At 36.8% G+C, this 18,647-nt stretch overlaps 1 protein-coding gene across 3 annotated transcripts in view; it reads right to left on the bottom strand.

The window, feature by feature from the left end:
• PLXDC2 (plexin domain containing 2) overlaps positions 1-18,647 on the bottom strand; it is a 437,738-nt gene that overhangs the window by 416,095 nt on the left and 2,996 nt on the right. The window contains exon 1 of one of the 3 annotated variants that reach the window (XM_036880912.2): positions 12,715-12,810. The exons of the other annotated variants lie outside the window; for them this stretch is intronic. Coding sequence (XP_036736807.2) covers positions 12,715-12,754 — 40 coding nt within the window. The 5' untranslated portion in view covers positions 12,755-12,810. Of the gene's footprint in view, positions 1-12,714; positions 12,811-18,647 lie in introns of those variants that run through there. 3 annotated transcript variants of the gene reach the window in all.

The raw sequence follows: 18,647 nt of genomic DNA, 5'->3' as shown, positions 1-18,647 counted from the left end.
CAGTGTAGTCTGTCTTGAAACTGTGAATTTCCTAAGTTATAATACTAAATTTAGCTTAGTAACCATAAAATGAAGAGAGCATTTTAGGTCTGATTCTGTCATTAGAACTACTGTTGTGACCTCTGAAGATCATATAATCCTCTTGGGTTTGCTTTCAATTATTTCTGTATATCAAGAATCACTTAAAACAAAATAAAAACTCTACTGCCTAACCTACTCAAATTCTATGAAATTTTAGACCTTTTGAAGATCTAAATGGTGAGTTTTAAGTAAATGAAAGCAGGTGAATACCAGTTCAATCTTTGTTATCATAAAACACTAATATATATTTCAACTTAACTTGTGACAGCAAAGTAAATGGTTGTCCATTTGCAGTCTACATTTGGAAAAGCACTCTAACACCCATGAATATCTGTTGAATATCTGTAATGTCTATCTTCAGTGAGTACTTTCTATGCCCCAGACTGTATTCTAAGCATTTTCCATATTTTATATTTTAGTCTTCCCAAATACCTTGTGAGGTAAGAATTATCACTTCAGTTTTACAGACAAGAAAACCAAGGATTGAGGGTGAAGCAACTTTGCCAAGATCACAGAATTAGTAATTCACTGGACTGAGAATCAAACCCATGCCAGATCTTTAAGCACAGTTCATATGCACCTATTTGAGCAGGCTGCAGTCACGCTTGAATTCCAAAACAGAACATCAATGAGAACAAGTGTCACCAGTGCTAAATACAACATACATATAGTTGGATTCTGTAGTTAATAGTTAAAATACCTCCTAGAGTAACTGAAGGCTTTTATATTTTTTAAAGCCATCTGCTTTTTGCTACTCATCCTAGATATGAAGAGTCATTAAAGGAAACTACTAAATTTACAGAGTAAAAAATGCACATGAAAAAGACATACTTTTTTACCAACTGATTTTATTGAATATTAACCCAAAGACTGACAGTATTCTTAATGATAAATTATCTCAATTGCTATCATAAATAAACCTCTTTATTGGAAAAGGGTCGTTTGAAACAAAAAAAAACCCTCATGCTTTTAGAAGGCTTTAGAGTAAATAGCATAAGCTTTTGGTTTTGGTTTTACAAGACAAATACAGTATAAGTTATATAAAGTTCACCTAAGTATATATGTAACCAAGAAAATTAGGATTTCTTGACTATGATCAAGAATACATATTTATACAAACCATTGTAAACGGTTAGAGAAAAAGCTCACTACATAATTATATGTAGGATAGCAGACAGAAGACCAAGTTTGAATTCTGGAGTCCTAGGTTCATTACCTGGTATCACTATCTGTGCCATCTTGGACAAGAGCTCTGCATCTCCTAAAGCTTATTTTCCCCTTTTGGCAAAAGTTAATATTCATAGAGCAATATTCCCAATAGCTAAAATGTGGAAGCAACCCAAGTGCCCATAGATGGATGACTGATAAGTAAAATATGGAATATACATACACTGGGGCATCGTTTAGCCTTAAAAGGAAGGACATCTGACACACATTGCAGCAGGAATGGACCCTGAGGACATTATGCCAAGTGAAATTAAGTCAATAACAAAAAGACAAAGACCACTGGTGTATGAGTCCACTGACAGGGGGTGCTTAAGAGTACTCAAAATCATGGAGACAGAAGGTAGAATGGTGGGTGCCGGGAGCCAGAGGGAGTGGGAAACAGGGAGTTATTGTTCAATGGGTACAGAGTTTCAGTCAGGAAAGATGAAAGGAGGTATGGAGATGGATGGTGGAGAGGGCTGCACATCATGACTGTATTTAACACAACTAAACTGTACACTTAAAAATGGTTAAGATGGAAAACTTTATGTTTATGTATTTTACCACAATAAAACAACGGAAAAGAAGCAAAAAAAATTCTTCTTAATTGGTATGAAGATTGAGTAAGATATTATATGATAAATGTTTTGTAGAGTTAAAGTGCCAGGTAAGTGCACTTCATTTTGCCCACCCATCACCTCTTTTCCTTTGGAAAATGGACGTAGCCCTAATCCTAGCCTCTGTCCATTTGCATGCTTGCAAGGAGAGAGATCATTCCTCTGACAAGTAGTAGTCCTGAACCCACGGTGCGCCAAGTGGGCTAAAGAGCAAGCAGTAGACCAGGTCCCTGCCATCTAATGGCAATAGACAGGCTACTACATGGAAATGATAAACAAATGTTTTAAAAGAAAAAAAGATAATTTCAGAGATTAGTTACTGTCTACTCAGTAGTTAGCAAGGCAATTATGAAAGATGATATTTGAATCGAGAAGTGAGTAACAAGGAGGAAATGGGAGTTGCCGAGTGTGGGGTACAGCCTGCGGGACAAAAAGTAAGCAATACATACTGGTAATTTGTGATGACATCCTTGTAGGCCATGGAAAAGAAATCGGATTTTGTACTTATTTTAATGAAAAGTCATTGCAAGTCTTTAAGCAAGGGGTAGTCATGGTTTAATTTCACTGTACAAAGATAAAGTTTAATGAAGCACAGCCCCCAGTGGGCAACGCAGTCCTGTCACAGAACTACTGAATTCCAGGAGAGCAGTGTATCAGGCTAAGCTATTCTGGAGTGGCTGTGACCTGAAGATGGCACGCATGGTGTGCCCTGCCATGTGTAACAGCAACGCACAAGCAGCCTGCCTAGAGAGGCACAGGCATGTGCAGAAACGATGGATGGAGTCTGACTGGAACCCCTGTCTCTGAGGCCCAACCACATCGTTCTTAGGCTCTGGCAGGCTTCTTCACAAATTCCCTGCTTTAAGCTAGTTCAAGTTGTATCTCTCTCATTTGCTAAGAAGAGTCCTAACTTTATTAAGTTGAATGCTATTAATCATTGTAGTTGTGGGTGATATGAAAAGCAAGTGGCCTGCATACATCACACATCTGAATCTTGCAATAATTCTGGGGCATTATTGAAAGAAACTAAGAAGAGTGAAACAGGTGATCTACTAACAGCCCAAAGAAGTGGTGGGGCTGAGTACAAGCCCATGTCTGTCTGACTCCCAAGTCTGCTACCAATCAGTGCCACCTGAAGCTTCCATCTGTCACTCAGACCCAGCATAGAGTGGGATGGGGCCCATCTGCCCATCAAGGGAGTGGCTTCAGGCAGAGCAGAAGAACCCGGCAGCAGACAAACCAGAAGTCAGCTCTGCAGTGAACTCTTCCCCCAAACTGCCAGTGTTGAGGAGGGAAGAACATCAAGTCCCTATCCTCCAGGGCCAAAAAATGTTAAAGTAGTGCACAGTTATTGACCCAACTGGATGCCCACATCCCTCCTTCCAAAATGATGTGTGATTGCCCAAAGACATGACTGACAAATGCGGAAATTAGAAAATGAAATGTACAACTGATTATCAGATTAACAGGTGCAGAAACTAAAAAAAAAAAAGGCAAAGAAGACCTCACAGAGGGCTTTCTGGTAGTGATGGAAGCTACAAGATGGGAGCTACAGTGCAATTGTTGGTTTGTGGTTTTTTTTTTGGTATCATTAATGTACAATTACATGAAGAACATTATGTTTACTAGGCCCCCCCTTTCACCAAGTCCCCCCCACATACTCCTTCACAGTCACTGTCCATCAGCATAGTAAGATGCTGTAAAATCACTACTTGTCTTCTCTGTGTTGCACAGCCCTCCCTGTGCCCCCACACACACTATACATGCTAATCGTAATGCCCCCTTTCTTTTTCCCCACCCTTATCCCTCCCTTCCCACCTATCCTCCCCAGTCCCTTTCCCTTTGGGAACTGTTAGTCCATTCTTAGGTTCTGTGAATTTGCTGCTGTTTTGTTCCTTCAGTTTTCCTTTGTTCTTATACTCCACATATGAGTGAAATCATTTGGTACTTGTCTTTCTCCGCCTGGCTTATTTCACTGAGCATAATACCCTCTAGCTCCATCCATGTTGTTGCAAATGGTAGGATCAGTTTTTTTCTTATGGCTGAGTAATATTCCATTGTGTATATGTACCACATCTTCTTCATCCATTCATCTACTGATGGACATTTAGGTTGCTTCCTAAAATTGCTGTTCAATTCTTTCATATATAAACAAAGCATTACATCAGCTATTTTAAACACAAGAGTTATTTTAGAGCCTGCAAGTTTTACTAAGAAAAAGTTACATAAATTCATGGAACTATAACAATCTTTTTCTTATTTCACTAAAACGTGATAGAAACACTAAATGCTTTTATGATAGTGACTTTTGATTAATATCTTGTCAGGTTAAATATTAAGAGTCTTAAACGAGAAATAAACTAAATAAAAACAGAGAGGAGAGGACTCTGTTTCTGATTTACAGAAAAGCACATGACAAAGCAATTTACATAGAGAGACAATGATAAATGACCTAACAAATTCAGTTACAAGCTGAAGGCTCACCATAGATGGATACACATTTATAGTCTACATTAGCATTTATGCATGACTTATAAAACAGTTTTCATTAATTTTGCATTTTGTTGTCTTGGTTTTTGCAATGCATTACAAAGTTAAAATAGGCCAGATAATTTAAGAAAACACAAACTAAGTAATGATGTTATGGTACACCCATAAATATTGCTCCATTATCAGAAGATGACCTGAGCTGTGTCATTTTTCATCGGTGATTTCCTTCCCCACTCATTTATTTCCCTGCTTCCCCTCCTCCACCTACACACACACTTGCACGCGCACACACTGAGGGCGGGAAGCCATGTTCCAATTACTAAGAGATACAAACTTATAATACATCCTGAAAGATAACCTACAGATAAGAAAGGTTTATTGGTTCTAACTTTTGATCTTGTTTTCAATTTCAAACTTGCGTAAAATGGATTGTTTTTTTTAACTTCAAGCTGATCAGGAATGTCTTACTGGGTAGCATATTACAGATGATAATAATCAGTCCTTTTAAAGCCTTCTAACAACTTTATAAAGCAACTGTTGATAAAAACTCTAACTCACTCACTTTGAAGGCAATATTGGAGAAAATAAATATCTCTTTTATAAGAGTTTACCACTTCTTAGTGAGAAGAGAGTTCCAAAGATTTTATGAAAGATATTTTGACCCTTAAATCCCTTGATTTCTTAAATACAAATAAATGTTAGAAAACTTACAGTTCACAAATATTTGTTGAGCACCTCCTCTGTACCAGGGTGTTTTAACCACTATAAAAATTCACCTTGGAAACAGCCATAAAAATCAATTACAGTGAGAGAAAACAACCCTCTTTCCTCAGTTTATTATTTTAATTCCTGGTCTTCCTATTGGTAAAAGAACCATGAAGTCATTGATGTCTTTCCTTCAGGGTGTGATGTTGGCTTAAAATTTAAAAAAGGCCTGGAACTAAAAAAAAAATTTTAAATACCCTTTTTTCTAATGTAACTATTATTTCTTTATCAGGCTACATTTTGTAGCCACACTTAGGTGATAAAATAAATGAAACTTTATTCATTTTTTCTTGCTGCAACTTTTAAGATGAAATTCTCTTTCCAACAAAATTTATTTTATTTGAGAGATTTCATGGACTTAATAACTTCAGGTTACATAAATGTGGCATCATCTAGGCCTTACTTAAACTTTTACTAGAAATCACAGCAACTTTCTAACATGGGATAAAATTAAGGGTTCCTCAAGTTAAACTGCATTTTGGGAGAATTGCGATCATCTTCCCAGAGACAACAATTCTAACAATTCTATTGTATTTATAACATACTTATATTCTCAATCTGCCTATCTACCTACTGGCCACTTCCCCCATGCCTCTGGGCTGGCTCACACGGACTCTAACAAAACCCTCTCTTGCCACTATGCCCCCTCTGGGTATTTCCTCTTCATCATTTCTTTCCCAGTCATGCCTTTTTTACAGATTGTAGCTTCATCCATGTCACTACTTCCTCCTCTCACCTTCATCACTGGTCCTTCTGGAATCTGGCACCAGCCAGCCCCCATTCCTCCATGCAGACATCTTAGCAAACCCTCAGCTGACCCTCCTTTTCAGGTCTGATGACTTGCTTTCCTGCTCTCTGGGTCGCCCCTCCTCCTTCTCCCTCCTGGGCTCCCTCCTTGGCTCACCCTTCACAGACCGCTTCTCTAGGACTCTGACCTAAATTCTGTTCTTCGCTGTCTATCCATGCTTTTTGGCTGGTTTCCACCACTGCTTATACACTGCTGATTCAACATCTCAGTCTCATCTGACAAGTCTTCCTGGTAGAGTCGACATCCGCATCAGGATTGCCCACAAGCAACTCAATACTCAACAAGACCAAAGCTGAACTTGTTTCTCCGTTCCTTAAAGCACCTGGCAACTTGGGAATTATCTTAGACTCTCTCCCCATAGTAGAAGGCTTCATTACTTTTCATCCTTTTAATTCAGTAGTTCCTAAATTGACTCTGTCTCCAACTCTGCACGTTTCTATCTGCTCTCCATTACAATACTAGAGAAAGCTACAAGACCTGAGTTTCTCATTCAGCTGACAAAACTATGCCCAGCTGTCACCTTCAGGAGAGTTCCACATCTGCCTATGACAGATGAAACCTTTCTTAGTCTCAGGAATATCCTTACCCCACAAGCAATCACAGTTTCCCAAAGAGCACATGGTCTCCTGCCCCCAGGCTGTTCTCTTTGTTTGGAATGTATCTCCACCTTCCCCACCTTCCTAATGCTTGCTCACACTTCAAAGCAAGACTGAACCACGCTCCTCTAGGAAGCCTTCCCTGACCCTCTAGTCTAAGCCTTATGCCCCCAAAGCTCCTGTGTGCACACTCTCCACTCTCTCTTTCTCTTTCTCTGTCTGTCTGTCTGTCTGTCTCTCTCTCTCTCTCTCTCTCACACACACACACACACACACTCCCCATTCTCTTAGAATTATCTGTTCACTTTCTTATTTTCAATATTGCATTGTAACCTCTATCTGACAAGGTCTGTATTTTTTCTCTCTTTATAGCACAATGTTTGACACATAGACTATATCTAGTAACTGTTTGCAAATGAGTCAATAATTCTTCTGAGGACTAAATGTCACCATCGCCACCAGTGTAATGGCATACTAATTTCAACTTAATTCAGTCATCTCTGTCATTTAGCTTATTTTACAAGCTAATCCAACTGGATAATTTGGATATCCTGAAGTTATATTCACGTCAGATAATATTAGGAAACAATGTATCAGCAGACATGTATTTCAATGGTGCCCTGGGCACTCTGCACTATGTGCATACAGAGACAAACTGTCTATTGGTTTGGTCCTCAAGCCCACCCACCTGTTTAGCAATTCTCTCCCAGTCTCTTTTTAGGTATCTCTGCTCCTCTGCCTCTGTAACCCCTACACCTTCACACACACACACACACACACACACACACACACACCCCTCACAGAGGCATGCATACCACACATTCTTAGGGAGTTCTTACCCTTCCTGGTCTGTTTGAACCTAGACACTACAACTATCTCTTTACTATGCCTGTTTTACACAGATTTCACAAAGAAAGGGAGTGCGTGACCACTGCACCCCCTTCTGACATTGACATTTTCCAAGATACACTACCTAAACATGAAAGATGACAGACCCTCTAAAGTTAATGACCACTGACATATTAGTGTAGAAGACATTACTGTAGAAATAAGGAGTCATTCATCACACTCAAATAACACCATAAGGTACGCACCTCTACTGCCCTTATGTATAGGGCCGGCCTCAACTGAAATACCAAAGATTTCCATGTAGTTCTGGAAAAAAAGGCTAAATATAAAATGCTCAGAGAACTCTAGATTTTTAAAGATTTTCATTCATTTCTTACTTTGACATTTCTTATATCCCATTCACTGATGAAATCTTAGAACAGCTGTCTTCCTCTTAGACATGTATTGCTTTCCTTCTCAGATAAATTTGCTAAGACACAGGTAGCATTCTGGATCTTCTTATAAACAAAACATCATTATCCAAAAAAGTTAATTCATCTTCCGAGGAAATTGTGTAATCCCATAAGGCAGTTTATTTATCCCTAGAAGCAAGTGTGTTAATAAGATCAAAGTATTTTCTTGCTTTGAAGGTGATGACACAGCAGAATTTTGTTTTGTATTCCCGGCCCAGCCAAGAACACAAACCTGTTTCCGGTAGCTTCATCTCATTTTACACAACATGAGTTCGTTCAAAATAAATTCTGTGAGTGTTTTTTTAATGCATGTTTTATTGGAATAAGTTCTTCAAATCCAGATCGTGCCCTTGGCTATTGCTGAGTGAGAGGGAGGACTCTGCCAAAGAGGAACACTCTGCATTCCCGACCTAATCATGCCAGCCGCAGCCTGTTGGCCATACAGTGCGTGCCATTTAATGTTCACGCGGCCCTCCAAAGCACTAACAGGCCTTTATTTTTCCTAAAGCTACAACAGTACCCCTGCATGTGATTACTAAGCCAAAGAGGATATAGATTTATCTCTGACAGGTTGAAATATGGATACCTTGGTTATTAATACTTTAAAATTATTAATGAAAGCCTCCTCAGACTGCTTGCCATTCTGCAGAGACTCTGTGCCTCGCTCTGCCCTACTTTCTTACTCTTGTTTATATTTTTCCATCAACTCACAGCTTCTACACTTCCTTCTATTTCTATGGTAACCCCTCCAAACCTTCAGAGAACAGAAAATTTTCATTGTAGTTATTATTATTAGGTAGATAAGTAATTTTTCTTCTATATTACAGATGAAGAAGTAGAGGTTTGATGGGTTATTTTTGCACAAGCCACCCAACTGGTAAATGGCATAGCCACGGTCTGGGCTCAAGCGAGTGCAGCATGAGAAGCATCCTTCAGCACCCACAAGTCTGTTGGATGCTAAAACCACACCCCCCACACACACAAAGAGCCTGTCCTCCACCCTCACCTCCTCAACTCTGCTGCTCCCACGAGCATTATTCCCTGCATTAGTCTCAGGTTTGTCATAGTTCTCCCACTAGACTCACACTGTATCCAGGACAGAGTTCCCCTGTAGATCACATTCCTTAAGCTTAGGACCCATGCTTCATTCTTATCTAAAACAGTGAATTACAAAATTAAATTGATTGAATAAAAACATCTTCCAGTTAAAATGATCCCATTGGAGGAACACTGAGCTATTATGAAAATTAGGAGAACTGAACTTTATAAAGGAATTTCAAAGCATATCATGGAAATGTCATACATACTTAAAGCTCACATCACACATAAATGTGTAACTTACAACAGTCCTCAACTTACATTCAAAGAATATGAGAGAATGGCTAGGTTTCCAATTAACATTCAAAAGCCTATCTTCTAATAAAGGTATTGATTTATACTTCCATCCATTTAAAAAAATTATTGATTAGTCATTGAATAAATAAATGGATGGAGGAATGAGTCCATGCATTTATTAGAAGTAAAATAGAACTTGTTTGACTTTTATTCAATAATTAAGTCAACAGTATTTAAATTGAGAACCAACTATATGCTAGGTGCTAATTTTACTATTTTTAAGTTTTTAATGGTCTGGAAAATCCCAATAAAAAAGTATTAAGTAAATCAAATGAATAAGCATTGGCAATGGGTCAACTAATGTCCGTTTAATGGGCTTTTTTTGGGGGGGGGTTGCTTGTTAATTCTGGGTACAGATTAATGAACTTAATGAACTAACAAAAAGCTATGATGTGTCATCAGGGAAGAGTTAAGGCTTTCTCCTTTCTACTTCCTGGAGGGTTTATCTGTACCCACAAGTAAAATAAAACAAAGGAACTGCAGGGCAAATGAAAGGAAGACACCAAATTAAACACAAATAAAGATTAGAAAAATAAGACCCGGATTAGATAATTTAATGTGCAAAATGAGAAGGGGACAAAAAATTACTTAAGAAAACCAACAGGGAAGAGTCTATTATAGTCACAACTCTCGAGTCCTCTCATGAATGTCACCCGATGTCTACAATCCGAGTTATTTTAATGGTCACTGAGATGACACTCTACCAAATAAACTCATGCAGAAAACTCACTTAACAAGTACTTATTTAGTGCCTTCTAAATACCAAGCCCTATGAAAACAAGACAACGAAAAAGAAGAGTAAAACAAACATGGTTCCTACCCTCACAGAGCTTACAATTTAGTGGGAGAAACAGTCCTCAATCAAATAACTATTTAAATAGCGATACCATTGAAAACTCTGATGTATTTACCAAGACTTGGTGACAAGCAATAAATCTCAACTCAAAACTAGAATTTTCTGGTTTGTGCTATTGGGAAGTCTAAGACTACTGAAAGATGGCTTCAGACTTTTAGCTTCCCAAAGCAGTAACCACCCAAATTATTTAAAAGAAAAGAAAAAAAAAACAAAACAGACCATCTCTCTTCTAAAATCTGAATGTAACATTTGGGAAGGGCTAATTGGCCTGAAGTCCCTGACAAAGGGATATTAAGGGTAGTCAGCCTGGGGACACATGCTGACTGTCTGGAGAAACACAACACTATGAGAAAAGGCCCAGGAGAGCAGCCTCAGCATGAGAGAGAGGGCCTTCATCGATGATGGTGAGGCGCTTCCAGAAGGCGTAAGAGGCCGGAGCAGATAAAACTATCAGATGTTCACATCATAAAATAAATAGGGAAAATAAGAAGTACTTTGGAAAATGTGTCTAGAAAAACAATAAAAAGAAAGACCAGAGTAAGAAAAATGTATTCAGGAACAACAAATACAAGTTGTAGAGTACAAGAAGGATGCCGAGCAAAACTGTTATCACCTGAGTAAGGGAATCACATTTGAGACCTTGACAAAAGGACATACACATCACCGACTACAGTACTGAGAGATCTTTTAGACTCTTTTGTTGAAAAAATATTTAAATGGCTGCCCAGTGACTTGTATGTAGGAATCTTTTAAATTTGTAATCTTGGGGACTATTTCCCAGTTTGCATCTTTAGCTGTGAGCCACCTGCAAAGCAGCTTAGGCAAATTTCATAGTTAAATCTCAAATTTCTATTTCATTCATTGTCTATTCATATATCTGTTTTAACTATGGAATTCTCTCCAGAAAAGCAAAAAAACAAAACTAAACAATTTTAATACTTCATCAGACAATTCAAGTTCTTGGATTGTATATTAGTAAAGGATCCCCTTCTCCATTCTTCCTAGCTTAGTAAATGACTTCATCATTGCTAAATCACCATTTGTAAATGAATTCTCAATTTTTCACACATGCATAAAACAAATTCTCTTACTCAGAAATGATTTGACCTCTGGTTTGTCTATATATCTGAGTCACTGATATTTAAATCTAAGGCATCACGCTAAAGAAATTATGATTTGGAAATGCGGCCCAATGAAAAATTTGTAGAAATAAGGTACAAAAATATTTCATGAGTGATAAATCTGAATAAATATAGCACCATCATGCAAGTGGAACACTAACAAGATCCTTTTGATGAAGAAATTTGCAAAAAGGGCTTCTTATTCTTGGAGCTAGTGATGTAATAGTGATTGGCCACATATGGCCACTAGCCTAGGGCAGCGTACAGTCAAGCGCAGGCACAATTTATGGTATTATTGATAGGATGTGATAGGATGAGGACATGTAGCATGCACTTTGGCAAGACACTCTCAGACTTAGAGTTGGCAGAGAACCACTAAAAATAATTAATATGCCAAAACTCAAATCTAAGCTGAGACCTGAAGGGCAAATGGCCAAAAAAGAGGAGGAAAGGGTGTTCCAAGAAGAGGGAATGGCATGTGCAGTTTCAGAGGGGAGAGACAGAGCAGTGGGAAGCTTGGGAGAGCAGGAGGGAAGAAGTGATGAATCTGAAACTGGAGAGGTAAAGCTGGACTGTATTGCTGAGGGGAGAGCAACAGCTAGGCTGGAAAGCATTTTCAACAAGGAGTGACACGGCCAGAATAGCATTTCAGAAAGATCTTTCAGGCCATGGAATGAAGAATGGATTCCATCAGGACACTTTTGGAGGCAAGGTGGGAAGCTGAACTAAACTAGGCCAGAAAGGATGGTGGCCTGCCAGAGCTAGGAAGATGGAACTGGGGATGGAGAAAAGCAGTCTGAAGTCAAACATCAGTGCTTGGTCTTAGAAAAATCTGCTTCTTATTGGCTGTGCTTACTTCACAAACCTCTCTTCTAAAAACAGCTTGACAAAACTGAGATTGCATAAATCTGGCTTCCTGCGTAAAGCTCTTTTGCAATGTCCAGACAATAAGACTATAATCTGCAAAATGGCTTTGAATCATGCTTGTTTTTAAAAATATCTGAAATGAACAACAGATGTCAGAAAGATAATGAAGGCTAAATAACAAAGAAATAAATCAGGCTGGCCAGTTTGTCCATTTACTCCTGATGAGAAAATATCTAAATCAAAGCAATACCCAGTTATAAACTGTGCTGAGATGGAGGTGAAGTTAGGATTCTCAAATCAAGCATATTACAAACCTCTCATTTATAAATGCCTGTAGTCTAAATAAAATCATAAATCTATTAACTTTAAATGGTAGCAATTTGTAAAGTGCATTTCCTTTAAATTTAAATCTCCTGTGGAATTGGTGTTAATTAGCTAAAAAGCAAACTTGCAAGAGAATCCCAAATCCAGAGGTTCTCACCAGGCTTTTCTTAAAAAACGGCAAACTTAAAAGTCTTGTTTAGAACTAATATGCTGGTCCAGAGATGGGTTACAAAAAGGGACACTGTAAAAATGTCATCATTTCCATGGATTATTTGTGTGGTACTCACCCTCTTTTGTGGTAGTTCCTAAGAAGTTAGGAATTAACATTCCTCCCCTCAGTTGAATTGCTCATTTCAATTAACCTATGGTTTCCCCTGTTTTTCCTAAGAAACAATTAGATGTATGGTTAGTTTTGTGGTGATCAACAGAATAGTACGAGCCTCAATCTAAGGACATCATTTCAACCAAAAAAGGTCACTGACAAATAGCCACTATTAACAATTTGTTCTGAAGCACTATGGTACTTGTTCTGACTTTTAGATGTTGTAGAAAAGAAATTACATCTCCAAGTTGCTTGGAAATTGAAATCTCTACCCAATGACCCTGAGACTCAATGTGATTTCAATCAAAAGTCCAACAGAGTTTTTAGTGTATCTTTAAATTTTCTTCTAGAATAGGTGTTGGAAAAGCAAAGAGCCTTCTGAAATAGCTAGAACACTCTGAAGATTAACAACATGAAGGACAAGTTTGCACCACCAAATATAAAGACTTATTATAAAGCTAAAGTAATTAAGACTGTGTGATGTCTGGACAGGAGTAATTATCAGGGTTTTCCCCTTTTATCTTTGAAGTACTTAATCTTGTAAGATCTAGCAGGGCTTGTCCCAGGAATTATCTTTTATAGTAGAACATTCACAAGCCCAATAACCCATGAATTCTATCTCTAAATATAGACTGAGCAATCCTTGTGGGTAAACATGAAGAGACATAGGCATGGATAAACATAGTATCAGTGTTCAAAACAGCAGTGATTATTCGCTGATGGAAGCTTGGGTAAATCAACTGTAAGAAAACTAGGATCAGCACAAGTACAAGCAATACAAGGGTACAAAATAGCAAGTGATGTGAATTATTATGCAGTTCAGCCTCAATCAAAATTGGTTCAAAGCATAGCCAACAAATTTTGCAAGTCTTGCCATATTAACAAATGTTACCACAATATTCTAATACAGAAAATATTTTTATACTTTACGTCAAACAAAAAGCTTTCGTATAATCTATTTAATTTGAATAAAAGAAATGGACATTTAAAAAACTATCTAAAATTTTTAAAATCCAAGTTATAAATCAAATCAGAAACAAGTAAACAATATGTAACATATATAATACCCTGTGATGTTATATCAGCTATGAAAATAAAACATCAAGCAGTATCTTTATAGAACATCAAGCAGTATCTTTATAAGAAGAATACTTTCAAACTGAAATGTGATATGGCATTTTTTTAACCTTACAAGTCAACTTTATTTTTACAGGGTATCAGAGTTTTCAAATAGGAGTTAAAATATTCTTTAAATTTTTGTTGTGTATTCCCATTTCAAACAAACAAGAACTAAAGAACAAAAATGCAAATACACAGCAATATGTAATTTAGTGTAATTTTTGTTTCTTGGAATATAACAAATTGTAAATAATTGCAATTAAAACTCCAAAAAGTAGATCGAAAATACAATGTGAATTAGTAATCAATGCCATAAAATTAATAACAAGTTGATTGTATATTAGCATTGTTAAATTACAAAACAAAATTCAAAGGTATTTCCCCAGTACCTACATAAATATTAAATAGTCAAAATTAAAATAGCTAATATCAGGTGATATATTTCATGAATGATTATACTTGTGTAGTACATAAATCTATGGACCAGCATAGAATTCAGTATACCAAATCATTTCATATGTGCTTTTTCATGAATATTTTGCAAAGAAAATGGCACTGATGTAATTCACGTATAGACCTTTCTCAATGTACTGAAGGAAATGGATAGCAAAAGGAGAAGGGGGGTGTACAATCAGAAGAAGTGAGATACAACACTGGACTTGATCCCAGCCATGCCTGCAGTAAGGTCAGTAGGCTCTTATGACCAAAAAATGAACAAAAATATACCAGTTAAATAACTAGGCTCATTGTGCCCATGGTAGTCTATGTCTGTATTTTGGAGAGAATTAAGCAAATACATGTAACAGATTCAACATGAGCTATATAGGAAATGCACCTATAAGACTTTTTCATACCTTAAAAATCATTATTATTTGTGAATTTCATATTCTAAAATGATAAATTCCAAATCTTACTCCCCTTTCAGTGTTTATGGAAATAAATATTTTATTTGATGTTCAGATTACAGTTTCAAAGAGAAAAGGCTGGGAGCTACTACTACAAACAGACACACAAACACACAGAAGAATATAACTACACCCCCAAAAGCACCATTGCTTGTTAAATGTTCCACATTCCAACTGAACCAAAGAATAAATTATCCTATTCCAAATAAACCAGGGGATATTTACCAAGCAGAAAGTATATCAACTTTATTTAGACTTCTCCTGTCATATGCAATCCAAGGACTATGCAGAAAATTGACTTTCAAATATTTGGATTCTTAGGCAGTTTATCCACAGGGCATATTCTTCTTATTTTTCTCTATAATCTTAAATCCTCTGTGAAGGAAGCACCTTACCTACAGTATGAGAGCTTGAGCAATTTGGATTCGAGGGAAAATTTCTAATTAGTGAGTGAAAAATAATAGGTAGGGAAGAGGGAGGAACTAAGTATTCAGATTTCAGAAATGTAAAATGAAAGTCATTCTGCACCTTTGCCTTTCTGATGCTGTCTCAACAAAATCACAGGCCACCCTTTGCTATAGCGCCTAAAGTAGAAACAGTGAACACAGCTGGGCCTAATCTGGAGGAGAAGGACAGCTACTAGTTCTGAGGGCTGTTTGCATGGCCTCTGAAGGAAGGGAAGAAAAGTCTGCATTTCAATAAAGGTCATGCAGTTTCTGACCCATGTTCACAGATATAGTTTTTAATAGACTATACTAATTCCAAATGGGCCCTGACAAGACCTCCATTTTATTTAAATACCCAAATCTGTACCATCATTTCCTAGCTCACCACATTTTTAATTAAAGAGGGCAAATAAAAGACATATCCAAAGAACAAATTTGGAGTGGGGTCAAAGTCTGGTTACAACACAACGTAGAATATTTTATATTCTACTCTTTCCTCAGATATTATTCTGTTAATTTGGCCAGACAATTACATGACTCAATAAACAGTGGGAGAAACTGTTAAGAAAGACTCACTACTTAGCCTGTCAATCTGCAGTAACTTCCTCAGTTGAACAGAATCATTGTCTGGGGGATAGTGAGGGCAGACATCCTGTGTGAACCTTGGCGAAGAAGAAAGGCTTCTCAGAGTGGAGGACTGTAAAGACATAATTAAAGCTTTGAGAAAATGTGCTCAGGATAAAGGCTGAGGACTGGAATTAGTAAGATTAAAACAAAGCTGAAAAGCAACTTAGTCACATATAACTTTATGTATTATAGCCATCACTTTTTGTTTACTTATTCCCATCTTTCAATCAAATATGAGACCTGATTTTAAGTGAGAAAAACTGCACAAAGATAAATAAGAGTAGGAAAAATAAGATGAGGATCCAGGTAAGCTAGTGCACAAAATGTAGGCCAGAGGTTTATGTACTTGTCAGCAGTGAACCACAAATAGTGTTCTGAGCTTTCAAGGAATCCAATTTTAAAAAATAATCGGTCTGGTCACTATTCATAATATCCAAAAGATACAAACAAACCAGTTTAGAGGAAGAACACCTCTATCTGTTATTAAGACACCAGCCATCCTTCTCTCTCTCTGTCTCCCCCCATCTCTGGTTCTCAGGGAGTAGACACTCTGCAGTGCAGTGCACAGCACCCCCAACCACCCTCTGGGACAGCCACCATGACAAATCTTGTGAGATCATGTTTTTAAAACTTCCTTCAGTAGAAGTTAATGGCATAAAGCCTAAGCACAGTTCAATTCAAAAGTAATTTCACAAAGAACTAAAATTATTTAATAGTATTAATCTCCACCAAAAACAGAACATCACTATGTATGTGTATGCATATATTAGGTTAAGAACATAAGTGAACATTCAATCAGAAACCAGAAGAATAGAAGAATGATGGGATGAACTTTTGAAAATTCTATTAATAGATTTAGGTAAATATCATCCACCCAAAGCATTAGGATAGTGCAGCAGCCCTCCAAATCCTATTCTCTTGTTTTAAACTACTTTTCTGTGAAGCCGAACTACAATTCATTTCCATCTTATTGATGGAAACAGTCATAGAGTAAGAAGCATAAAACAGTCTCCAAAAATGACATTCAAGTCAACAATCCAAATTCAACTATAATCTCACTCAGTTCAGTCAGTTCAACAACTATTTATTGCAAGCCTATAGGTAGACACCATAGGGAATTCAGAAACAAATGACAACAGACCCTGACCTCAAGAATGTGTGGTAAGGCCTAAGGAGATAGGCAGAAGATGCAGAAATGGGAAGGAAAAGCAACCAAAAAACCCTCCTACAATATCAAGTAGCATCAAACAAGTACCCAATAAGGCATTAAAAAGCGTTCTAAGATATCACATACTTTTGTAAAGGCTGTCATTTGAGATAAGCCTGTAAGAAACACTAGAAAGATGGAAGGAAGGAGAAGGATTAGGGAAGAAGGAGCAGAATGAATGGCAAAGAGGTAGAAACACAGGGAAAGCACTGTTTCTAACAGAAGCACTGTTAGAGTATTTAAAGAAAAAAAAAAAACAGGCAGAAGAGAGGCAGGAAAGTAGGCTGAGGCCACATAGTAATGGTCTTGATTGCTATGGTGAAGAGAGTGTATATAATGCAGTAGGGAAATAGTCCAAGACTTTAGATCGCATGACTACAGTTGTTGATCAATTTATTCATCTTTATAACCATACTGTTTCTATAATAGGAAATATCTTTTGGGAAGCAAAAAAACTGAGACAAAACTAATTGAAAATAATGTATGTTATCTACAACTTTGCATGAAAGTATCTGATTCTTACAAAGAAGAAACCTGTTTGAAGCAAATTACTATCTCCTATTATTAAGTTTTAACTCAAGTCCATTCTCCTTGATAAGAACCTGTCTCAGAAGATCAAACTGTCCTGATTATACTAATTGCATATCTCTATGCAGATATCCATGAACTAAAAGCCTTGTCCCAGATACAGATGTTCTAGATCACATTTATGTCTCAGTAAAGACTTACTCAATCTCAGGCTAAAACTTGTGTCTATTTTGTAAAGAGAAAATACTCCCATGTTTTGTATTTAAAAATTTTTGTATGCCGTCTTGAACCATCGATTAATAAAAAGTGACCATCAGATATGCCCAATAATATGACCCATGTCCATTTTATAGAGAATATTCATTTGAATTAGCCCTCTGTTTTAATCTTTTGCTCTAGGTCTATATGCAAACAGAAAATTTATACTAGTGACAGTATGTCTCAACAGATATTCTCTTTGAAAGCTCCACAAATTAATAACATTACAAAACTTTTTTTAACTCCAATGAGAGCAGAAAATAATAGAAAAAGATCAAACTAAAGAAACAACTGAAACAAATGTAAATGGTTTGCTAAAAATAAACTACTTGTCTCTAGAACATAGCAATATTAGAAAGTTTAAAAAGGAAGAATTCCCTGGTATCTTAAACTATTTTTGTTCTCTATATATGCTAATAAACGTGCTGCATTAAGTCACATTTAAGAGTAATAATCAGGCCAAAATCCAACTACATATTTTTAGGACTTTTTTTGCTCATTTAAATTCTAGAATTCTTCAAGACTATAGATCTTTCTCCTTTGACAATGCTAGTAAGCTGATTTTCAATCAGTTTAGGATGATAAAAGGATAAATAGATGATTTTAGACTTACACAATTTAGAATATTCTAAAGCTTATTTTTCTCTAAATATTTGTGCTGAGAAATGCTATTTACTATGAGCAATTACTTTTCAGATATACATGGAGTACACTCAATCCTAAGAGTAAATTCATTATATGATAATGAACATGTAATCATAAGAGAGATATTTTAAAGCTATATTCTTGGAAAACCCATAATAATTTT

This window comes from Manis pentadactyla, chromosome 3 (genome assembly GCF_030020395.1).
Source record: "Manis pentadactyla isolate mManPen7 chromosome 3, mManPen7.hap1, whole genome shotgun sequence".
NCBI lineage: Eukaryota > Metazoa > Chordata > Mammalia > Pholidota > Manidae > Manis > Manis pentadactyla.
This window is presented reverse-complemented; position numbering and strand designations above follow the sequence as displayed.